The sequence below is a fragment of the Leptomonas pyrrhocoris genome (assembly GCF_001293395.1).
Source record: "Leptomonas pyrrhocoris isolate H10 chromosome Unknown, whole genome shotgun sequence".
NCBI lineage: Eukaryota > Euglenozoa > Kinetoplastea > Trypanosomatida > Trypanosomatidae > Leptomonas > Leptomonas pyrrhocoris.
Genome location: NW_015438369.1, coordinates 285,608 through 309,324, shown reverse-complemented (window position 1 = coordinate 309,324; position 23,717 = coordinate 285,608). Strand labels below are relative to the sequence as shown.

Sequence of the window (23,717 nt, the reverse complement as noted above, 5' to 3'; positions counted from 1 at the left end):
GCCGCGTTAGAGCGTCACATCCGCCTCCATCTCATCGTCAAGGTCCGCATCAAAGACGCCTGTCGTGTTCCACTGCGAGCTGGGCTCGCCCGGCATGCCCTCCACCAAGCTTGCCGCAGACGGGTAGGCTTTCACGAGGCAGTCCTGGAAGTACTGGGCGCTGCTCATGAGCTGGTCGTCGGCCGTGTTGACGCGCCGCAGCAGCGGGACGTAGGCCTCGACCTTGAAGGTGGCCTGCGGCACACAGCCGGTGCTGGCCACCGCCGCCGCCGCACGCATCATCCACATCGACGTCAGCTTGTCAGCTGCGCCGAAGCCGGCGGCCGCGCGGAGGTGCTCGGCGGTGGCCGAGAGGAAGGCCTGATCCGTCCGCTGGCCCGCACAGGTGATGAGGGAGTAGACGAGCGCGTAGCCGGCGATGACGTGAGTGCCCTTCGTCATGGTGTTGGACAGCGCCCGCTCCTTGATATCGCCTACCACCTCATCCGGGATGCTCTCGGACATGCAGAGGGCACCGACGGCCACACCCGCCGCCGCCGCCAGCGCAGGCGACTCTGGGGCCTCCCACATGGGCCGCACCATGTCCATCAGCTTCGTAATGTGCGGGAACTTCTTTGTGAAGTGGGCGTAGCGCAGCACGACGCTGATGAAGCGGCACATCACCGTCCGCAGCAGCGTCGAGTCTACCGCCGTCTTCTTCGTGACCACCGTACCAAGAATTAAGTCGGCGTACTTCTCGGAGCGCGTGAGCAGCTGCATCACCACCCGCAGTGCCAGCACGCGAGCTTCGCCGGAGTCGCAGAGGGCTGCGTTGAACATGGCCAGCGCCATCGTGCCCTCCACCATCTTTTCCTTCCCACTCGCTGGGTAGTTCATCAGCTGCAGGCACAGCCGCACCAGCACGAGCACCACCGCCCCCTCGTTGCGCGTGAACAACACCTTGGAGCAGCGGCCGGCCACCGTGTTCGCCGCTGCCGCGCTGATCGTGCGAGGTGCGAATTGCATGAGATCCTGGATGCACTCCACCGCCTCCACCTTCTGCTGCGGCGCACCGTAGTCGAGGCCGCGGTTGTAAAAGGTCATGAGGACGTCAAAGAGACGCGGTTCCCCCTCGCCGAGCACCGCGAACTCGGGACTGCTGCTGCTGCCGCTGAAGGCACGGGCAGTGACCGCCAAGGTGGTCTGGAAGACGTGAAGGTACTGCAGCAGGTAGCGACCCGCCGCACGCTTGCTCGTCATCACATCCTGGCGCTCCTCCTCGTCCAGGGTCTCCAGCACGCGCTCCTCCAGGGAGTTGAGGAGGTCGGAGATGGACTGCACGGCCAGCCCGCGGGTCTGGTCGCTGTGGTCGCCGAGGGCATCGATGAAGGCGCGGAACACCGCCGCGATGCCCTCCACGTTGTCGAGGTCCGTGCCGAGTCCATACGCCGTCGCCATCATGAGCGCACCGTGGCGGCGCGACGGGACGTTCATGGCCTTATTGAAGGCCTCAATCGGCATCGCCTCAAACTCGCGCGGCGTCATCTCGACGTACTTCGTCACCAGCTCCTGCGCGTCATCCAAGTCCTCCACGCAGAACTGCAGCAGTAGACGCACCATGTCCTCGCTGTAGCGCCGCAGCTCGTCTTCCGCCTCCTCCACGTCGAGAACCGCGTCGAGCAGCTCGACGTTTTGGTTCGTGTGCGTCATGAGCGCGTTCAAGTGCTTGAAGACGAGGGCGAGCGCCATGCCGGGCTTCACCTTCACCACCTCCACCACACCCCGCACGCTAGTCGTGAGCTGCGCCTCCACGGCACTCTCGATCAGTCGCGGCCCCACCAGCTTCGACACCCGCGCGAAGACCTCACGCGCGGCGTCCTGTACCGCATCATGCTCCTGCATGCCCGGCAGCACGCAGCCCACGATTTGACCGCCCATGCTGACCAGCCGACGGGGATCAGCGAACTGGACAACAGTGCCGAGGCACACGAGGGAGCCGAGCTTGAGGCGGCGGTTCTCACTCTTGTACATGTTGCAGAAGGAGTCCACAAAGCGCTCAATCGTCTCGTTCATGCGCGTCGTGAACTCGATCGTCTTCTCGGCGATCTCAACGCAGTCCGGGTTGTCGGACGAGGCGAAGCGCACGAGCAGCACGGCGAGGCCGTCGAAGATTTTGTTGACGGCCGCGCGGATGCTTGCCACGCACGCCTGCCACGCCATGTTCGCATCGGTGCGCACGGTCGCGTTGTGCTCGTGGCGGCCGCAAAAGAGGGCGGCGAGCATGCGGACGAGGTTGTCGGTGCCGAGCATCTCCTCCAAGGAGCCCAGAATGGACACGCCGCGCTTCTCGACATCGCGGGCCGCTTCCATCGTCAGCACCGCGCCATCGTCGCCGTCATCGGCGGCCGAGTTGCCAGAGGGACTCGCACCGCCTTCCTCGCCCTCGCCCTCGACCATGTTGGCCAGCTCCGCGCGTGTCTCGGCATCGGCGTCTGCCATGGCCATCTGGATGCGCATCTTCTTCTTGATGTGTGCGACAAGGTGCAGCATGAGCTTTGCCGACAGCTGCAGCGAGCTCTGCCGCAGTGTGGTCACCTCGCTTGTCACGCCGTCCAGCAGGGGGCCGAGGACGAGCTCGAGGTTGCGGGTGCCGTAGAGGGAGACAATGCTGTCGCCGGCGGCGAGCGACACGTCACGGACCTTGTCGGAGAAGTGTGACAGGCCCTCCAGCACCCATGGGAGACCGATCGGAAGGAAGTCCTGGAAGGACTCGGTGGACAAGGTGGACGGGGCATACACCATGATGTAGAGAAACCCCTCTCGCACCGGCGGGCGCTCGTCGGTCATGCCACTCTCGATGATGGGGAAGTACAACTGCAGCAGATTCGCACCGCACGCGTTCACCACCTCGACAAAGACCTGCGCCGCACCCGCCTTCTCAATGGTGCCGGACTGCACGCGCTGCAGCACGCCAAAGGCCCACTGGCAGATCTCATCGATCAGGTTGCCCCCAATGGCGGAGGCGAGGGCGGCAGCCGCCTTGGCCGCCGTCGTGCGCGCCTCCGTCGATGGGTCCTGCGAGGCGTCCTCGAGCAGACGCACGAGCTCGTCGGTGTAGGGCAGCAGCGCGCGTGGGTCGTTGACAAGGTTCACCATGGCCGCCACGATCTGCGCCGCCTTTGGTCGTGTGTGCGACACCTGCGCCGCGAGACCGCGGGAGAGAACCGGAATGATGAGGGCGAGGGAGGCGGGGTCGACCATGTTGATGAAGCGCGTGTAGAGCAGCGCGTCGAGCGCCGACTCCGTTTCCGCGCTAGGCGAGCGCATGGCGTTGAGGATGAGCTCCACATGCTCCTGAATTTCGGGGTTTGACACGACACCGGCAACGCGGCGCAGCGCGTTGGAGGCGGCGACCGAGACGGCGTTGTTCACGTCGAAGAGGCAGCCGCGGATGTGCTTCATTATCTCCGGCAGCGCCGCGGCGAGCTGCTTCGGGGAGCAGAAGGCGACGTAGCCAATGAAGTTCAGCGGCGGCACGCGCTTCTTCGCAGAGTCGGAGGCGAGACCCTCCACGAGGCGCGGGATGAGCTGACGCAGACCAACGCCGGACAGCTTCGCCATCAGCTCCTTCGCCGCGTCATCGGCGCACTCCGACACGTTCGGATCGGGATCTGCCACGGCCTCCAGCAGCTCCGTCGCCATGGACAGCGCGTAGGGCTCAAAAAGGGTGGCCATTTCGCTGCACAGCACCTCCAGCAGCACCATCACACCCGATCGCTCCACCTGCTTCCCCTGCGCCGACTTGCGCAGAATGCCCATGACGTTGTAGCGCTGCATCGAGGTGAGTCCAAGCCCTTTGATGACACCGACGAGGCCCCACGCGTGCGCCTTCTTCTTGATGTAGGAGCCGGAGTGGATGCACTGCTTCAGGCACTTCTCCACGAAGTCGTCCAGCTTGGGCGAGGCGCGGATGTGCGGGTTGCGGCTGATGTCGGCCATCGACTCACACACGCAGCGGTGCACCATGGCGGACTGGGAGTTGTTGAGGGTGCGGCTTTGCTGGTCGATGATGGCCTCCAGCAGCGCAGTCTCCTGCAGGCGGCAGCTCATTATGGTCAGCCACACGGTGGCCGTCGCGAGGTACTGCTCCTTGTGCGCCTGTGTCACGTCCTTGGGCGGCTTCGCCAGGCGCGTCTGCAGCTCTGGTGAGATGCTCTTCAACAGTGTCAGGTCTGCGTCCTCCAGCACGACGCGACCGGCCTTCAGTGTCTGGCGCAGCAGCGTCTCACCTGTCTGCGGGTTCTCCAGCAGTTGGCACAGGTAGTCCATCACCACCGCCGGCACACGGCCGAGGTAGGTGGAGGAGAGCCCCTCCAGCGCGATCACGGACGGCGCCCCGCCAACGGTCTTGAGCTCCTCCACCCACTGCATCTGATCCCCCTCGTCGGTGCCGGGACGGCGGGCAAAGAGCTGCCGCATCGTCTCCGTCACGCGCAGCGCGTTGGCCTCGCTGCGGTCGCCGTAGGTACGGAGGAAGTACACCAAGTCATCCCAGTCGGAGGGCCGCAGCGCAAAGTTGTACTTCTCGGCAGCAGCGTCGAGGACGCCGCGCATCGCCTTGGCGATGTTTGTAGACGGGTCGTCCCGCAGCGTCTCGGCGAGCACGAGAGCACGGCGGCACGTTTCGAAGTGCGCAAACCGGCTGTACGCCGCCGCGGTCACCTCTCGCACGGAGTCCACCGTGTTGAACAGCCCTGTCTCCACGGCCGGCAGCCGGTCGCTCGGCACCATCGCCATGAGCGTGTAGAAGCCTTGCTGGAGGCTCTTGTACAGAGCAGGGAAGCTCTGCAGGATCGTGGTGAGCAGCTCCATCGTCGCGGTGGGGTTAGGCAGGTTGGGCTGACCGATGTTCTGCATGAGCATGCCGAGCACCTGGTGCTGCGTGGCCACCGGGATCGTCGTGGAGACGGCGTTGGCGCCTCGCCCTGCCTTGAAGGCGGCGCTGGCGAAGGACGTCAGCACCACGGAGAGGGGCGCGGGCAGCATCTGCGTAAGGGACTGGCGGAGGGCATGGGCCATGACGGACAGCTGCGACACATCCTCCACGGCGAGCGTCTTCAGCGGGGTGAGCCGCGCCACGATACGGACAACGTTCTCCGCCATGAAGCCAAACGCGGTGTGCGTCAGCAGCCCTGCGAGCGCGTCCGTCGCCAGCACCGCCAAGACGTGCGTCGGCTTCTCCTGCGTCTGCAGCTCCGTCACGGTGGCCTGCAGCGGGCCGAAGAAGATGGGCAGCGCCTCGAGGTCGAAGTGGCCGTGTGTGCCGAGCAGCCGCAGCGTGAAGTAGGCCGCCTTGTGCTGATGCACCGCAGGGATGAGGACCTTGGTCCGCTTCTCCACGCCCGTACGCAGCACCTCGCGACCCTTCGCCAGCGCAATGCCGTCCTTCTTCTTCATGTCGTGGAAGTCGTCCTCCGAGACGCCCTTCGGGGGGCGGTCTGGGTAGGTCTTCAGCAGCTGCTGCTCGCGCAGGGAGGCCGTCTCGTACGCGTCCATCACGTCCACGTCCTCCGCCGCAATGGCAACGTCCTCGGGCGACAGGGTGAGAAACCACTCCTTCGACGTCGCCACGGCCTCCGCCAGCGCCAGGTAAACCTCACGCGACGCAACCGGCGTGGTCTGCGTCAGCAACAGCACAAAGCCGCGTGCGGCCGCGATGGAGACGTGCTCCACCGTCTTGTGTAGCGCCGCGAGCATCGTGCGCGCCATCGCCTTCGCGTGCAGTGACAGCAGGCCCTCTTGCCCCTCGCCAGAGGCCAATACCTGCCGCAGCGGCCGCTCCAGCACTGTAAGACTGCCCTGACGGTAGCGGCGGAGCAGGCAGCTGGAGGCTTTGTAGAAGTACGGATCCTCGCCCTGCACGTTGTCGTGCCCGGCACACATGAGCAGCTCACTGAGCGCGAACGGGACAGACAGCCGCGACGTGTGCTGCAACAGGACGGTGCCGAGGGCCACCAGCGCCGGCGCGGCTGTTGAGCCAACGATCGCCGGTTGCGTTGGCGCCTCCAGCCCAAAGACGCACTGCACCATGCTGTTCCACAGCATCGTCACACGAGAGGCGTCGTTGGCGACAGACTTCACGTAGGCCAACAGTGGGCGGCGCACGAGGCCGTGGTCGCTGGTGAGCAGCTGCACGAGAGGCGCCCCATAGCCGTTGTTCGCAAGTTCGATGGCGACCTGTGCCGCACGGGTCTTCTCGTAAACGCTGCCCTCTAGCTGACGGAGCACCTCGGCGGTGCTGAGCAGCGGGCAGAGCTTCGCCACGGTGGCGTGGTCACCGCGTGCGAGAGAGAAGGGGAGCGACAGGTACGCATCGGGACGGGCCACGACGACCTCCTCGCAGTCCTTCAGCAACTCCGTGATGAGCCCGTCCACCACGGCGGACGGCGTGCGGTGGGCATCCACGTGCACAAGCAGCGCCCGCCGGATCGCCTCCTCTCGCCGGCTGTTCTTCAGCGCCTCTGCCAAGCCGTCCTCGAGTGACGCCTCCAGATGCAGGGCTGCGGCGAGGCGGAAGGCCTGAGCGGCGGACTCCACCGCCGGCATGGCCACCTCGCGACTGAGCGTTGTCACGAGGTCCGCGGTGGGCTCCACGTGGGCCGTGGCCTCTGCCGGCAGGGCCACCACCATATCGCACAGCAGCCGCATCGCCACCTCCTTTTCACGCGGCGTGCGGCAGCGGGTGCCAACGGCGAACACAACTGTCTGCAGCAGTACGGTGAGTAGCGTCGCCGACTGCGCGACGTGCAGCTGCTGGAACAGCTTCGCGTAGATCGGGCCGACGGTGTCGACCACCGGTGCGAGGGCGTCCGCGTTGACGGTAAATGGTGTAATAAGCTGCGTAAGGGCGTCCTTGCCTTTGGCGGCCACGTACGCGGCGACCTGCGCCGTCGGGGCCGAGGCGAGCACGTTAACGTAGTCCAGAAACGCATCGCGGGTCGTGCTCGTCAGACCCATGTTGTACAGCACCGACTGCAGTGCGACGTCCGCATTCTCCAGCTTCAGCGTGCCGGCGACGGGGCGGCGTGCGCCGAACACCTGGAAAACGGTGAGGGGACGTGCCTTCACGGCGCTGCTGATCTGGTCCTTGGTGACACCCAGCTGCATGTTCTCTCCTTGAAACACCGGCGTGAGGGAGAGCAGATCCACCGGGGAGAGACCTTTCACCGCCGTGCGCACCGCCTCCATTCGGCGACCCGCCGTGGCCTGCATGAGCCGACGCAGATGGCGCACGGCGGCGGAGTAGAAGAAGCACTCATCCTTCACCGGCTGATCCTTGAGACTGTGCTTCTTGCCCTGTGCGTGGAAGGCGGCGCAGCGCTGCACGAGTACGGCAAGCGTCTTGAGGTACAATTGCATGCCTTCCTCGGGCGAGTACTCCTTCAGCTTCGGCGTTGCCGAGTCCTTGCGGGGCTGGACCACCAGACCAGGCTTGCGCCACGCCGAGGCCCCCTTAGCTGATGGCGCCGACGCAGGCGAGATATTGAAGATAACAGGCGCCGCCAGCCGCAGTACCTCCTCCGCACAGAGGAGCGAGGCTGGGGTGCTGTCGAAATACTGGAGGCACACACTCCCCACCGCACTCACGGCGGTGCACCACTCCACAAACGACAGCGGCGTTAGCGCAGCCACACGCGGAAGCACCTCTTTGCGCAGCCGACCGTGGTGGCCGGGCTGCACAGCGGGGAGGCGGGTGGCGCTCAGCACACACTGGATCACCTGCAGGGGGTGGAAGCCTTTGATGGGTCGGTGTGCGAGGGCGATAACCTCGGCCGAGGGCTCCTCCACTTTCAGGCCGCCTTCCAGCTGCTCCCGCTGCAGCTGGCGGAACTCGCGCAGTTGGGTGGCCTCCTTCTCGGAGAGGGGGTTGTTGAAGTGGAGGAGAACTTCAACCGCCGTCGGCACCGTCGAGGCGCGCTGAAGCGCGTGTGCGACCTGTGAAAGATCCATTTTCTTTCTCTTTTCGGTTTGTAGGGCTGTGTGTGTGTTCGTACAACAGCAAGTGCCTCTTTTGTTCTTCGACGGGTAGCGCTGAGCGAATGAACGTAAACAAACACTGCAACGAAAAGGCCTTCACACAGTCGCAGAAACGCAAAGGAAGAAACGGGAAGGAAAAAGGAAAAAATAAGTGTTGGTAGTCGCTGCCGCTGCGCTGCGATTCCGTACCTCACGATACGAGGTGCCAGGACACACGACGCGCACACGTTGTGATGTTGCCTGCAGCTGCTGCTCTGCAAACACACACAGACAGACAGACCGGCGAGGAGGGCGCGAAATAAAGTTAAAAAAAAAGAAATCAAAAAACGAAGAAGATACCAACAACAGAGCTGCCCCGTCGGTGGTCACACGTGCAGCTGCGATGAGAGTGCTTCCGTTAGCTTTCAACTACAAATTAAATAAAGGAGACGGCTTTTTGTTGTTATCATTACTACTGCTGCGGCTGTTGTAGCAGGTACATTCGGGGAGAAGAAATTAGAGGAGAGTAATGCGAACGAAGATGATGAAGTGAAGAAGAAAGAGGAGGCAAAAGAACATTGTGGGATGGGGAAAAAAAGAAAATGGAAAAGCACCATCACTTTTCCATATGTACCGAGAAGTGTTGAGAGACAACATGGAAGTCGAATAGAACAAGGAGTTCCACGTCACGCGAGACGAGACAACCTTCTCACAGAAGAAGTCGAAGGGCCATCTGCATCAGTGGATCGAGAAAACCCACGTTTCTTTTGTTATTTTTTTTTTTTTTTTGTAGATTGAAGAAGAAAAAACGCGGTTGTCAAAACAACATTTTGTCGTTACAAAAGCTTTAAAAATGCTAGCGGGCACTGGAAGCCGCGCCAGAACAACAAGAACAACAGAAAAGGAGTACATGCTTTAGGAAAAAAAAGAGAACGGCAGCTAAACACGCCCAGTTCGACACGCTTTCTTCAGTTAAGAAAAGAAAACAACATCAAGTCCGTTCTCGCGCCACTCAACAACGCTGCCTCACAACGACTCCTCGCCCCCCTCCCCCCCCTCACAGCCCCGACCAGCAGCCTCCGCAAACAATCGATTGTAAGCATCGAGTGCCGGCTTTGGCCATGGTGAGAGCGCCGTCCAACCACAAAAAACGTCTTACAACACAACTTCTAGCAAGGAGAGAGACACCGTTTCAGGTTACGCCAAATACATAGGGGTGCTACGCTTCAGATTTCCTTTCCTCCGTTTGGCGCACGCGCAGCTAAGTCGCTTCATCATTTTTTATTTCCTTGACGCTGCTTTGAGGGAGCTCTGCGCTTCACTGTCTTTCGCAAGGGAGGCGTTGTACTCAATAAGCTGCACGTTGATCAGCAGCTGCCCCACGTGCACCACCGCCGCCGCGATCACGCCGGCGACTGGATAGGAAACAAAGAGACACCACACCAGCATCACGCCCACCAGCGGCAGCGGGTCTGGCTGGGGGAGGCGCGCACACTTGGCCATGATCGGGATGTGAATAATCGTGCTGGCGGTGCAGGCGTACGCGATGGCCCACACGGCGGGGTACGTGAAAGGCCCCAGGGTATACCCAAACACGGATGTCTGGGTCTCCGGCAAGCTCTCCAGGAATGTGGTGTGCTCGCCCATCAACGCGAGAAAAACGACGCTGTTCAGAACACTGAAGATGACATGAATGCGGCACAGCATACGCAGCCGCCGCGCCGCCACGCTCGCGATGGTCTGCGCCTGCGCCAGGCTGTAGAAGATGTACACCAGATCAATGAGGCGTAGAGGACGCAGGTAGGCGACCCAGTGGCTCCCCGCACCAAAGATGGCCGTCAGGTACTCCACCGGCACCACCGCCGTGCCGACGGAGGGGAAAACAAGAGGAATCCACATCCCCACGCCGAAGAAGATCATCGCCTCATCCACCGTGGCGATGCGGTTGCCCCAGATAAAAATATTTGCCTCGTAGTGCAGCGTGTGCGACAGGACAGTAACGAACGCGATGAGGCAGACGGAGGTCGTCATGTTCGTCAGCGACGAGAGCAGCGCAAAGGCGCAGCTGGTCGACAGCAGCGACGTCACACAGTCCAGGCCGTGGTCAAGGTACTCGCCAATGACGCTCGTTTTCCTGTCGCGACGTGCCAGCCGGCCATCGGTGTTGTCGGCGACGCAGTACAGCAGGTTGAGTAACCCGCACAGGGTCAGCAGCGAGGCGGGCGTGAGGAAGCTGAAGACGGGCTGCATCTGCGTAGGATCCAGCGGTGGTACACACGGCACGGACGGGTCCTCCACCACGAGGGAGGCGGGCAGCACAACCGCCCTCCCCGGCTGAAACTTCGACCCCGGCGGCATGGAGCTCAGCATCAGCAGCGAGGCCGCGACGGTGGAGAGGATGCCGGCGATGGTGACTTTATTCGGGATCCACCACTTGGGGAAGAACTTCACGATGTAATCGTAAAAGGGGAAGTAGAGGTGCTCGGCCAGAATGCTTGGCTCTGCCGACACGCTCGGGGTGCCGGGCGGCGCGATGGGCGAGTAAAGCCACTGCATGTCGTCCTCCTCAGCGATAGATGACTACAAAGATAAGTAGAAGTATTTTGATTGCTGAAAATGGAGAGGGAAATAGAGAGAAAAAACAAGAAATAGTTTAATCCAAAAAGAGATCACAGAAAGGACTTCATTCGATTAGTTCAGCACAACGAAGACTCGCATGTTTAAACGCTCCTCTTCGCGATTAAGAAAGAAGAGGACAAGAGAGAAAAGGAAAGTAGAATTCGGCGACGCATAGAAAGGAGGAGCGGAAGCGAACCGTCTTCGTGCTAAGTGAGTGAATGAAGAGAACGAAGGAGAAGGCACAAGAGGAAAACACCTCGCGTGCTTCCGCTTCTTAAAAATAAAATGGATAGTATTAGTGCGTACACTGCTTAGATAAAATCTGTTTAGTATGCGTCGCAGTAGCAACAGCTGACAAGAGTTTAAAATAGGAGAACAAAAAAACAACAGATAACTTTTTTTTTGGAAGGATGTAGCCATCAACATCGACATCGACATATATTTCAAGAGAGAGATCGATAGAGATCAAGACACACGCACAGAAGAAGATGGAACATTATGCTGTGAGAGAGAAGTTGGATCGCCTGGACGCGTTTTTTTTTCCTTTGCATTGAACTTTGCGAGTGCATTACCAGTAGCAGCAAGGAGATGAACGATGTCATCTTCTTTTAGCTGCGGTGTTAGTTTTCAAAATGTTGTCACCTAGCGGGAAGATGAGCACGGGTCTTCTCCTTGTTTTCGTGTGTGTGTGTGTGTGGTTGCTGCTGCGCAACACGATTTTTCTTTCCGCTTGGGATTCTAATGCGAAACGTGGCGAACAGCGACAGTTCATTCCGCGTCAACAACGACAACAACAAAAAAGAAGGCGCACCGCTCCACACACGCCCGCTCAGCGCCAAGAGAGACACCGACCCCCCCCCCCCCCCGCCGCCACAGCTGTGAAGAGCAAAAGCAAAGAAAAAGAGAGAAAACACGTGTCACCGACGTTAAAGGCAAATAAATGAAAAAACAACAGCGGACAGCTACCTTTGAACATCGCTTTCCCACCCTTTGTCTTTTGTTAGTGCACCATCATCAAACCACGCCCACCAACGCACTCCTTCACGGCCTGGATGTGATCAATGATCCTATTGTCCGCTGTGCGGCAAATATAAATGACGAGACGGTTGTGAATGCCGTGCGAGTTCATCAGGCGACGCATCATCTTCGGCGACCACTCAAACTCCGTCTTGCCGTCGTAGCTGCACGGCTCAATTACATTGATCGTTGGCTCGTTCTGGAAGTACTTCAACTCCACCGCAAAGGCGCGGTCGTTGTGGAAGTCGCGAAAGCCCGCGACGAGGCCGTGGTCGAACATCACCTGCGCACACCCGCGCGTCTCTATTGTCGACGGCACCACCACAAAGCGCTTCCGCTGCTCTGACGCCTCGCGCAGGCGGTGACAGAAGTCGTAGACGGGGGTGAACACGTTAAACGTCCACTCCTTCGGCTCCCGCTTCTCCAGCTGCACGCGGTCCTCATCTTGCTGGCTCGGTCGGTCGTAGGTGCCGTAGTAGAGCGCGTGGTCGCCCTGGTGCTGAAAGAAGAGACGCGTGATCGGGTCAGCAGGAAGATCGCGGACCCGCTCCACACCGGGCAGTTGCACCAGCCGGCGCTGCGGAAACGGACGCGGGGCCTCGTGACCGGCGTAGGTGGCGTGGCGCTGCGTGCGTCCAGCCGCAAAGGGGTCGCGCTCATCCGCAAGCAACGCATTGAGCTGCTGTCGTATGCGCTTCTCGTTCAGGCTGACGTCGTTTGCGATGGCGAAGAGGCTGCCTTGACGTGCTTTGCGACCCAAGAGGGCCTTCGCACCGATGGGACGGCCGGTTGGGTGGACGGGGTTGGCAGCCGCGGCGACAGAGGCGACACTGCTACTGCCTGGTACGAAGGAGGAGGTGGCCCCGCCGCCGTACACACGGGCGAGCTGCCTGGCACTGCAAAACAGCATATCGCACCACTAGAAAAGAGAAAGACTTACTGATTTTAACGTTACAAAAGGGTGAGGATGAGGAAGGAGAAACGAAGATGTGAATAAACGAGCAACGCCAAGGGGGAAGGGGGAGAAGAAAACCGAGGGAAGGGAGCTCGGTGGAACAAAGACCTATGCCGCCACGTATTTCTCTCACACTGTAGCCGTTTCGATAAGCGAAGCTTTTGGAGCGCTCACTGGACGGGCCGCACCGGCACAGTTTTTTTTGTCCTTCCCGTAGAGGATAATCATCACCGACTCTCATCCGAATGTTCGCGTCGTGCAACAACAACGAAACATAGAACAAGAAAAAAGAAAAGGGCTGAGGGCAAGCTCTCGCATCGTTTCTGTCTCAGCAGGTTCTGTGCTGGATCGGAGACTTGACCCGAAGGTGCACGGTTCACCTCTTCGCCTTCACAAGGTTTAACTGGTTTTGTTAGGTTTAAACGCTTCATCTTAGGAAGAACGAGGTGTGAGCGCCACAACAGGAAGCACTCATAGAAGCACTCGTGCTTGTATTTATTATTACGTGCAGAATAATAAGAATAAACAAAAAGAAAAACATCAGCAATTACCACCGCACAGCTGCTGGCGGGCACAAGGGAAGCGCACGCTGTGCAAGGGAAGGCACGCCGTGCCAACCCGGGGAGGATCGTTGTACCACCACGCATACCACATCAAAGGAGCCTCACAGGACTAAATCACGTGCCGGTACATGCTGTAGGGCCTACCTTGCTTGCCTTCCCGAGTGATGTGCACAACGCTGCCGCGCTGCAGACCTAGGTATTGCACAAGCGGGTCGCTCTCCAGCATCCGCGGCAGCTGCGAAATGTTCAGCTTGTGTGCATCCAAAAAAGCCTGTGCGTCTGCTTCGCTGAGAGCGGCGTGGTGTGGCACGGTCTCGTGACGCACGACGTTAAACGCGAGTGCCTCTTCCTCAAAGATTTGAATTGTCAAGAGAGCCTCGCCGGTGAGCTCGTCCATGCGCCCGCTCAGCTCCTGCACATCCAGGCGCACACCAGGCTCGACCCTGTTCACCACCATGATAATCGACGAAGCCTTCTTCTTCATCGCCTTCTCACGGCACGCCTGCACCTCTTTCATCGTCAGCTTCGACTCACCCGAGAAGAAGACCATCAGGGCGTTCTTGGCCGCCTTCGCCGCCTCAGCCGCCGTCATTGCCCCGTCATCCTCTTCCTTTTCCTTCTTCACCACGGATGCGGCGGTGGTCAGCGGCACCTTCGTCACCCCTGGGGCGGGGACGCTGCCCGCCCCTCCCGGAGCGAGGGAGCACGACAGACGCATCGCATTACGCATGCAGATCCACTCCCCGTTTGCCGCCCGTCGCAGGATCTCCGCTTCCTCGGTGAGATCGGTGCCTTCCGCTTCGTCCTGCTCCTCCTTGACTATCCGGCGCTTCTTGTTCTCCGCGCCGCTGCCGCCGCCGCTGCCGCTGCTGCTGCTGTTCTTCTTTGCCCGCATGCTGTCGGCGCGCTCGGGCGTCACGACGAAGTGATGCAGAAACCAATCGTAGTCGAGACCCTCTTCGGGGTCGTACAGCGCGGGGTCTTGCACTGCCTCGGCGATGGCGGACGGGTGACGAATGATGTAGCCGCGGTCGCGGCACAGCTGAATCATCGTGTTTAGCGCCCGGAACACGCGCACCACCTTCAGCTCTTCCATGGAGGCCATGCTTTCGTGTGTTGTGCGCGCGTGGGCGTGGCGTCACGGAGGAAATACACTTTTTCCTTGCTGGGGGAAATGAATCGCTGAGAAGACGGAAGGCGGAAACAGAGAGAGAGAACTCAGAGAAATGCCCGTAGCGTTTACATGTAGGGGGAGGGGGCGTGCGTTTTCCGGCCGACGCGATGTTGCCCTCACAAGGGAAGAGAGAAAGGAAACCAAAAAGGAGTTCACGGAAGTCAGTAGATAGATCGGAACGTCTCTACGGAGCTTGACCGCTCTTCTCCACGTTTACAGAATCTGCACCTTGCAAAAACCAACCTGCCCATCTCTTTATTTTGGGGTCGGCTTGACGTCACGCTTGGAAACAGACGCCGCCGTGGAGCGACAGAGTCGCCTGCACACACAACTAAAACAACAAGCAAGTACAGAAGAAATCTTCAAACGATGTTCACTGCACCTTTCCTTTTCTTTTTTACTGTTTGAGTGAATTTTAATAAGCTTTTATGCGGCCCTGCCGAAGGACCAATACTCTCAAGAACACCTCAACACACACCACGCAACAGCACCGTCTTAAACGCAAACCTGAGGCATCAAACATCAAGTAAAAAAAAAGAGCAAGTACGCAGTTCTCCAATAAAGCTGCTTACACAACTTGCCTGTAGGTCGCGTAGAGACCGGCGGACATACTCTTGCGCTCGATGCGAACAACCTGGCCACGCTCCAGGCCGTAGTAGCGCGCTACAGGGTCCGTCGACAAGATGCGTGGCAGCTGCACCAACTCGAGTGCATGGGCGTGCAAGACCTCCTTCAACTCCTCCTCGGAGAGCGGCGTGTGCTTCGGCACGAGCTCGTGATGCGTGATGTTCACGGAGAGCTCGTCTTCCTCAAACAGCTCAAAGCGCAGGTCCTGTTCGCTGCGGTTGTACGTGTCCATCGTCTTCCGCACAATCGGGTTCGGCTTTGACGGGCTGACAAAGATAACGCGCTGGTAGCTTTCATTCAACGCGTCCTCCGCAATCTTCTTCACCACCTCCGACGACAGGTGGTTTGGCGGGCAAAAGTAGATGACCGCCTTCAGCACACTGCCCTCGCCCACCTCCCGCTCGCACGCCAGCGTCATCTTGTCGCGACGGATCACCCTCTTATCGCGGCGCGTGACGGTGGCTGCGGGGTCGGCAGAAGCAGCTGCAGCCGTATCCTCTGAGACGCTCACCGTCTCGACGTAGCGCTCGATGAACTCGTCCAGCGAGCTTGGAACGACGTTTTGGGCCACCTTGTACTTTCTGTCTGACATCATCTCCGCGGAGGTGCGCAGGATGCTAAAGCACTTGTGAACCTCTAACTTCTCCTGTCCAATGGCCGGCATGGTGAAGGAGCTATGTGGGGGGTAATACCAATCACAAATACAAAAGGGCGATATCTGTTGCCGGCAACGGTGTGACTCGTGCACAGAGGCTTCAAAGTAAAGGAAGTAATGCGGGGGGCGCACCAAGCAAAAAAAGTGAGGAGATGCACACACACACACACGCAGCGCGCGGAAACACCAACAACAAGGCTTAAAGGAGAGACCCGCAGTACTACGCTGCTGCAGTTCTGCTCGGCAAACTCACTTGCGGCCGGGGAGTGTGAGGAGAGATAACACTCCAGAAGAAAAAAAAAGACAATAAGAGCAGAGGAGAAAATGCGAAACAACGAGACAGGAGGCGAGCATTTGACCCACTTCGTCTATCCAAATCACAAAAGATACTTCCAGAAGGGACACACACAGGTGCAAGTGCTCTCCAGCGCTCTTTTTCTTTTCCTTTCTCTTTCAAGCAGCGAAGATGCATTGCTCCTTGCTGAGTGGAGACGGACAAACCACGCTGAGCAGCTCATCTGTTTTTCTTCTTGTCAAACACCCCTTTAAAGTCCGCAGTGAGGTGCGGTAGAAGAAAAGGATACTTCTACAAGAGAAAACAACAACAACAACAACGAAAGAGCGAGAAGGAGAAGGAGTCGGGATGGTTCCAGTCAACACGCGAACGCGCTGTTTCCCTCAGGATGTACCTCTCCTAAGGAAAACGGAAAACAACAACAACAACAAAGCGAGCCTTGTTGTACCCCCCTCTCTCTCCCCATTCCTCCCCAGAAACTGAAACGCTTCCGCCGTCGTTTAATCAAGTCCTTCCATCGCCGCACCCAAACGGGCAGTCGCTTCACCACACAGAAAGGAAAAAAAAAGGAGAGAACAGAAACGCATGCATGATGACTGCCCATGCACGCCCTCTAATAAAGAAAAGACAACAACCAAAAAAGCAGCAAGTAAAAAAGACCAGCACAGCGTTACACGACACAGCAGCAACGGTATAGTAAGGAACACTAACAGCTACAGTAATAAAGCTGGCACAGCAGCGCATGGAATTGTTTGCTACAGACACTTTGGAAAGCTCCGTTAACACACGCACGCATGTACACACACACACACACACACCATGAAAATAACAAACACCACAAGAGAAGCTCTCCGCTACATTGGAGTTCTGCTCCCTTTCCTCTCACTCTTCTCTTTTATTGATTCAGATCAGCACGCACGCGTGCGGCGGACCCGTTGTCGCGACTCACCCGTCGCGCCGACAAGGGCACCGCGGCACCACCAGCGGTGGGGTGCACCTCCGGTGCCGCAGTTTCACGAAGGAGTCGACTCGAATGACTGCGCTGCGCGCGGGTTTGACGGCTCACCGGGTCGATGCTGCCCACACGCGTCCGAGCTGCGGAGGTGGCCATGACTGGGCATACACGCTTTCTTGTTGTGGGGAAGGCGGACGCGACGATGTCCGGCTGTGGCGGTGGCGGTGGCAGCGGCGCCGCCAAGGTCGAGCGAGGCGTTAAGCGCGTCTGCGCACTCGGCGTAGGCCCGGACGGTGCGGCCGCCTCTGTTTGTCGTGCAGGTAAGACTCCTATGACGTGCCGCGCCACTCTGCGCTGCTGCTGCGAAGGGGGTTGTGTCTGCTGTGGAGTCGGGGTGGCGTTCGAGCAGGATGTCACCGATGCTGCTGCCGGTGCTTTCACTGCGGTGTCCATTGCGTCTGCTGCTGCGGCGGCGGTTGCGCGTCCGCGCCGTACGCTGCTGCTCTCGGTCGAGTCGGGTTGGGGAAAGCGAAGGCGGTAAGTGGCAGGGGTGCCACGGGCGCTCACGGCGGTCACGAAGAGTGTGCGCTCGCCGACGTTTTTGTTCTGCTGCTGTTGTCGCAGTAGACCTCGATGGATGTCGCCCACCGAGGCGAGGATCTGCCCGTCCAAAGTACGCAGCGTGTCGCCCACTTGGATGCCCGCCTCTGCCGCCACGCTCTTCTTGCGCACACCCTCCACGGTGAGCCCGCTGAGACGTACGCCGATCTCGCGGTCGATGATCGGCGCGCTGGAGCTTTCTGCGTCACCGCGGCCGGGGCCTTGGCCGGCGTGAAGATCCGGTGACGGCCGGTGTGCACTGCGGGGAACAGCGAGGGACTTCGCGGTGTTCTGTGTCCTATCGTACGAGAGAACCATCGGATCAAGCCCCAGGACCTCTGGAGGCAGGTGATACACCTTGCGATCGGGCTGTGCTGCGGCCCCAGCCGCCTGCGGCGAACGCGGGGACGCTTCACGCAGGCGCGAGACGGAGGAGGGCTGCGTGCCGCCGGTGCCGCTGCTTTGCTTTTCACCCACCACAGGAGGCACTTCCACCCTCGATGATGGTTCTGCGTCTTTGCTGTCTGATAAGTTCGCCGTGGCAGACACCACTGCTGGTACGGGCACTGCTGACGCCGTTGTCGTTGCTGCACGTGTCGGTTGCGTGTCAGGAAGCTTCGGGTTGAGAGCCGGCTTGACGGACGTGTGCCGCGGCGTGGGGCGTGCCTCAACATCCGCCACTGAAAGCGGCGGCGGCAGCTTCGAGCTACCGGTGGAGGACGACGTCGTCCGCTTCGGCGGCGCCTCCGACTTCTCCGCGGCGGCGGTGGACGGGTCGATAGGATGGGTCGTCGAAGGCTGCGTCCCCGCGATCGGCGATGGGCGTTGTGGCGCTGCGGTGGCAGAAGGAGACAGGGAAGAAGAAGACGAGGAGGGCGGCGGCGCTGTGGCGGCCTGTTCCGTCTTGTTTTCTTTCGGCGTCAAACGTGGGCGATGGCGTAGCGAAGCGACCGCGCCGCCTTCGTGGAGCTGCCGTGCACTCATGTGGTGCTGAGTCACGGACGGCTCCGCACTCGTCGATGCCGCTGCTGCTGCTGCTGCTGCTGCCTCCTCTGGTGAGGGTTGCGTGTCTGATGACGTTCGGGTTTCCGGTTTGGGTGGCGCCTTCTCGGATGTCATCGGTGCTTCTGTGGCCTGAGTTGTGGTGAGGGGAGTCACCACAAGAGGGTGAGGGGTAGGAATTTCCTTGTTGGGGTCGATCTCCGCCAGTGCTGGATTCCATGGCAGCAGCGTCTTCAGCGGCACGTTGTGCTGCCGAGCGAGACGGCTCAACGTCGTAGTGGCGGCGTTGCTGTCTGATGTGTTCGCGGGTGCGGGAACTGCCGGGAGGTCTTTTGCGGACCCCCGACGCCGCAGCGGTGAGCGCGAATGAGGCGGCGCGCTGTCCTTGCTGCGACTCTGGGCCTTTTCTCGCGGCGACGAGCTCGAGTGCGGTTGGGAGCTCTTCGAGTGAGACGGCGCCACCGCCGGCTTCGTCGGCAGCGGCGTTGTCGCACGCGGCTCGGCCTCTGCGGAGGTGTTGGAGTTGTGTCTGCGCAGGCCAGCGGGGGGCGTCGTCTCTGCCTGAGGCGCGGAGGCTTCTTGCACACTCGCAGCACTTTCCCTATCGGAGGTTGTAGCAGCGTTGTTGCGCTTGGGGCTGGACATCGCTTTCTTTCCGTGTGCTGCGGTGGCGTGGGAGTTGGGGGGTGAAGGCGAGCTTCGACTCGGCGCCCCTGTGCTGCCCTTCCCCTTCTTACCTTCAAGTCTCGGTGCGTCGTGCCCCTCTTCCAGGTCGCTGACAGCTTTCTTTCCTTTCTTCGCCTCGGCAGCGTCGTCGTCGCCGCCTCGGAGCTCCGTGCGCGCATTCGCGTACAGCTGCCGCAGCGTCGCAAACGCGCACTCGGCCAGCTTCGCGTCCACTACCGCCGCCGTCGTCGTCCGCGGCGCTGCACCCGCACTCAACTCCGCATCGCTCCAGCGGAACTTCACCTCCAGGCGGTTGCCCTGGTAGAAGCGAATGTGCTGACAGGCGGCGCGGGCCTCCGACGGCAGTACACCGAGGGCTGCCGCGACGTCGGCGACGAAGGCGTCGGCGAGGTCGCCCTCCGTCACGCAGCTGGTCACCGCCTCCCAGTGCTGTCCGGCAATGCAAATCGTGTGCACGTGTGAGCGGGCTTTCGTGGCAGAGGTCGGGGTCGAGGCGGTGGAAGAGGTCGACGTGTGCGGCGACTGCGCCGACGCGTCGCGCTGTCGGGCAACGACGGCGAACGACGGTGCGCTGCTCGTCGCGGCCGTGCTGAGGCCGCCGTCTTTGCTGCGGCGCGTGTCGCTGCGTGGAACTGTGGCGAGAGGGGAGGGGACGCTCGTTGACAGTGGGGCGGCGTTATTGTTGTCTTTACCAGACGGCACATCCGCAACCGGCGGAGAGGGCTTGGACGTGGTGGAGGTCGCGGCATTGGTAGAGGGAGGTGCGCCGTTGGCGGTTGGATCCGCTGCCGCTGTTGCCGGTGGCGCTGCATGTTTCGGCGATGGCGACGGTGCGCTTTCCCCACCAGCACCACCACCACCACCACCGCCGCCGCTGCCTTTCTGTGGGGAAAATGGAAACGACGCGGCGGACCCGCCCACCACCGAGGCGGTCAGGGAGTCGTCGTCATCCGTGGCGATGGACAGCGGGGAGAGCAGGGGGACGTGGTCATCGCGTGCGGAGGGGCTTAGTGGCCGCTGGGTCGGGAGGGAGAGGGAGAAGGTTGTGGCGAGCCGGGTCTCGTCACTGCTGACGCCCTTGCCTTCGCGGTGGGACGGCGGGCTGGCACTGGAGCTGAGCCGCGTGCTACCTTTGATGGGCGTCGTCAGGTTGCTCAGTGAGGGGGAGCTTTCATCGATGGCGTCGAACTCCTGCGCTTGGAACTCCTGGAAGTACTCCTCGTAAAGCCCTGTCATGAAGGGGTAGGAGCAGAGACCGAGCCGCAGGTTGATTTCGGACTCAGTCAGTGAGCGCTGGTGCTCGAGTTCGAAGCGAACGTGCAGGTGCCCGTCCACAAAGCTGAAGTGAACATCCATCACGTCATCCAGACGCAGAATCGGCTCCTCTTCACCGTAGTTGAAGAGGTCAATCACGTCCTCGCGCAGCACGTCCTCCACGACCTTCTCGTTCGCGCCCAGGATGTCGCCCCACAACTCACCAGGAAGGCGCTGCGAGTGCGTCGTCGTCACCCACACATTACGCACCGGTAACGGGTAGGAGGTGAGAGAGGTGGCGGGCGTCGGGGCCAGCGGTGGCCGCTGTCCACCAGGGAAACTCAGCGGGCTCGACAGCGCATCTGACGGCCGCGGCGAGCGCGGAGGAAGGCCGGCGGGAAGCCCACGTGGCCTGCCGTTGCCGATGCTGCCGATGCTGCCGATGCTGCCGATGCTGCCGATGCTGTTGATGCTGGTGTCGTTCGCGGCTTGCTGAGGCTGTGCCGCTGGCGGCGCGCTGCTCATCCCTCCTCCACATCCACTGTCGTCTTCGCCGTTGCTGTTACTGTAGTCACCTCTGCTCTCCTTCCACGGACTGGTGTGCTCCAACACGTCATGTGCAAACTGCACGGCGCGTCGGCCAGAGCCGGGCGACGAGCCCCCGCTGGACTGCGAGGCGCTGTCGACGTTGCTAGTGCTGCTGCTCTCCGTCATGGCCAAGAAACTGCTGGGACGCGGGGAGGACGGCTTGAGAATGCCACGCGGAACTTCAGCGGTGGCGATGATCTGCAGGGCTTCGTCGTACGTTTTCGTTTCCGCGGCTTCGTCCATGAAGGTGGCTGAGGAGGCAGCCGACTCTTCCAACTCCCCTGCCGCACCGGTGCCCATTCTCTTCTTATCGTCTATCGCGTCTTCCGTCTCCTTTCCAATACCTCTAGCGTCCGCAGGGTGAGAAGGGCGTCCACGGCGAAAGAACGTAAGTGGCATGACGCCGCTCGTAGCGCTGCTGCAAGGACGCTCAGCATTCACCACCGCGTTGTTCACGGAAGTGTGGTTGTTACTGTTGCCGGAGTTGGGGCGAACATGGACCGGGTTCGACGTGAGACCACTCGCGCGGGGGCGGCTGTCGCGCGCCAACGTATCCTTTAACTGGAGGTTTGCACGGCGCTCGTGGACACCGCTGCTATCGTCTTCCTCTGCGTGGTCTGACGGAGAGCGCACAGACGGCTCTGCGTTCTGCTCCGCGGTGGACGCTTCTGAGGAAGACGACGACCGCGAAGCGTCTCCGCTGTGCAGGACGGAGTCCTCCGTCACCCCCGTGAGCGCAGAGGCGTGCGTTACGTCGCCGGTGTCGTACGAGGCGGAGCTCGGCCCCCCGAACGATGACTGTCGTGGCAGTCCGGACATGTCCTGTGACACGCTGTGGCGCACGTATGGCGCGGTACTGGCGGAGTCACGAGGCGTGCTGGACGCCGAGTACGCACCGGACGCCTGCAGGCCGGCGCGCTCGGGCGTGTAGTTGCTTCTCGGAGAGGTAGGAGGAGGGCTGCTGCGTCCATCTGGAGCAGGGGAAGAGGAGGGGGAGAGAGGAGAGGCTTTGTCAGGATACGCAATGCCCAGCAACCGCTTAGTGTCTTCTAAATCGTGTGAAATCACCCGCAGGAGCTGCTTCATGCGCAGATCGTTGCCGGTGGCACCGCCGTCGACAGCGGCACGCAGCGGCTGACCAAAGCGATGGGAGCGGTCCTGCTGCTGTTGCTGTTGCTGCTTTACTACGCGGCGCATCGTGTGTGCGTTCTCCATCAATTCCCCGAGCTTACGCGTGACGAGTGCGCGTACGGTCTCGCCGCGGACCGCCTCCGTTGTCGGACCCGACGACGTGCTCTGCTGTGGTGGTGCGCTTGCGTCAGAAAGCCGTTGCTGCCGCTTCTCGACCACGTCCCGCAGCGCTGACTGCACGGTCTCGCCTAGTCGCATTACGAGGGGCCCATTCTTTTTGATATAGAGTCTGCACGTGGAGTTTGCCATGATCGACGTGACAAGCGAGTGTTCGCTGTTGCCGCTGCTGTTTGTGGTGCCGTCTTTGGCTGCCTGCGCGTCTTCTTCCTGCATCACACCGAGATACGCGTCGACGCTTTCTCGTATGCTGTCGAGGGCGCCTACCACGTCGACATAAACGTCATTGTCTCGATAGCTCATGGCTGTGAAGCTACGGCTGTTACGCAAAGTGCTATTAAAAACAACAACAAGAAGAAGCGCAATCACAAAGACAGCAGCGCGGCTCCCTCACGCGCAGTTGTGTTGACACTCAGTGCGTTCTTTCTGCGTGGAACAGCAACGACCTCAATCACTCAAAGAAAGAGATATGGCAACAACAGAAGTAAAAGAAAAAACAAAAATAAATATACAAACCAGAGGAAGCAGATTCGTACAGCGTGGTGAGAAAACAGCAACGTTCTAATGCAGGCCAAAACGAACAGAGAGAGAAAAGAAAGGAAAAGATAAAAAAAGGCTTCCCCAAAAAACTCGAGCAGGCAACAATCAAATACGGAAGAAAAAACGATTCGCGAAGCAAATCGGTAAATCAAAAAAAAAAAGAAGGTCCGTCAAATACAACGGCAGAGCACAGACACGAACGCACGTCTCGCAGTTCAAGTTTTTTTTTTCCCTTATTAACGCCGTCGGTGACTGCGCCAAGAAAACGAAAGGAATATACGTGCTGCGGTGCGTGGGGATAATCCGGAGAGGTAAAGCTTTGTCAGCAGAGAATTCCAAGGCACTCGTGTGAGGCGCAAGATGGAAGGCTGGTTCCGGGAGGTGCTACATAGGAATATGAGAGGAAGAAAAAGCAAATGCAGAAGTAAAGGCAGAAAGGGAGGCGGAGGGCCGCAGGAGCCACAACAACCGATAATAATAATAATAATAATAAAACAACAAACAACGAGGAAAAACTTTTTCGTATGAAAAGTTAACACGATGATACAAATGAGCTCTCCTCTTCGCTTCCGAACCACAGGCGGTAAAGGCGTCGCTGGAGGAGACGCACCAGTGGTGAGAGCAGAAAAAAATCAAATAAAAAGGTGAAAAAGGACGCAGTTATAGAGCAGGAGGATGAGAACAGATGGGAGGTGTGTAGGTCAGCGCATTCTCTCTGCGGGTGCGTGTGCGTGTCTCGCACCTTCCACTTGTAGGGAGTTCCCCTCAGGCGTTTTTTTTCTTGTGTTTTGCTGTCGCTAGTATCACTGCTTGCAAGTGACACCTTGCCTAGTACGCAGAGCGTTGCATCTTTCATATTTAAAGCAATCAAAAACACAAGTGT

The 23,717-nt window shown here is 60.0% G+C and overlaps 6 protein-coding genes across 6 annotated transcripts; all 6 read right to left on the bottom strand.

The window, feature by feature from the left end:
- Positions 1-6: 6 nt before the first annotated feature.
- Positions 7-7,989, bottom strand: ABB37_06163 (hypothetical protein; the record flags this gene model as incomplete). Its single annotated transcript, XM_015804428.1, has 1 exon — positions 7-7,989. The coding sequence occupies one exon, from the start codon at positions 7,987-7,989 to the stop codon at positions 7-9; it is 7,983 nt and encodes a 2,660-aa protein (XP_015657002.1).
- Positions 7,990-9,276: 1,287 nt separating this feature from the next.
- ABB37_06162 (putative ethanolamine phosphotransferase) lies at positions 9,277-10,551 on the bottom strand (the record flags this gene model as incomplete). Its single annotated transcript, XM_015804427.1, has 1 exon — positions 9,277-10,551. The coding sequence occupies one exon, from the start codon at positions 10,549-10,551 to the stop codon at positions 9,277-9,279; it is 1,275 nt and encodes a 424-aa protein (XP_015657001.1).
- A 1,063-nt stretch (positions 10,552-11,614) lies between these two features.
- ABB37_06161 (putative mitochondrial 30S ribosomal protein S8) lies at positions 11,615-12,541 on the bottom strand (the record flags this gene model as incomplete). Its single annotated transcript, XM_015804426.1, has 1 exon — positions 11,615-12,541. The coding sequence occupies one exon, from the start codon at positions 12,539-12,541 to the stop codon at positions 11,615-11,617; it is 927 nt and encodes a 308-aa protein (XP_015657000.1).
- A 717-nt stretch (positions 12,542-13,258) lies between these two features.
- Positions 13,259-14,254, bottom strand: ABB37_06160 (putative DNA-directed RNA polymerase II; the record flags this gene model as incomplete). Its single annotated transcript, XM_015804425.1, has 1 exon — positions 13,259-14,254. The coding sequence occupies one exon, from the start codon at positions 14,252-14,254 to the stop codon at positions 13,259-13,261; it is 996 nt and encodes a 331-aa protein (XP_015656999.1).
- Positions 14,255-14,891: 637 nt separating this feature from the next.
- On the bottom strand, positions 14,892-15,614 carry ABB37_06159 (putative DNA-directed RNA polymerases II; the record flags this gene model as incomplete). Its single annotated transcript, XM_015804424.1, has 1 exon — positions 14,892-15,614. The coding sequence occupies one exon, from the start codon at positions 15,612-15,614 to the stop codon at positions 14,892-14,894; it is 723 nt and encodes a 240-aa protein (XP_015656998.1).
- Positions 15,615-16,795: 1,181 nt separating this feature from the next.
- ABB37_06158 (hypothetical protein) lies at positions 16,796-22,597 on the bottom strand (the record flags this gene model as incomplete). The annotated part of the gene is made up of 1 exon (XM_015804423.1): positions 16,796-22,597. One exon carries the CDS (start codon positions 22,595-22,597, stop codon positions 16,796-16,798), a length of 5,802 nt encoding a protein of 1,933 aa, XP_015656997.1.
- Positions 22,598-23,717: the final 1,120 nt, after the last annotated feature.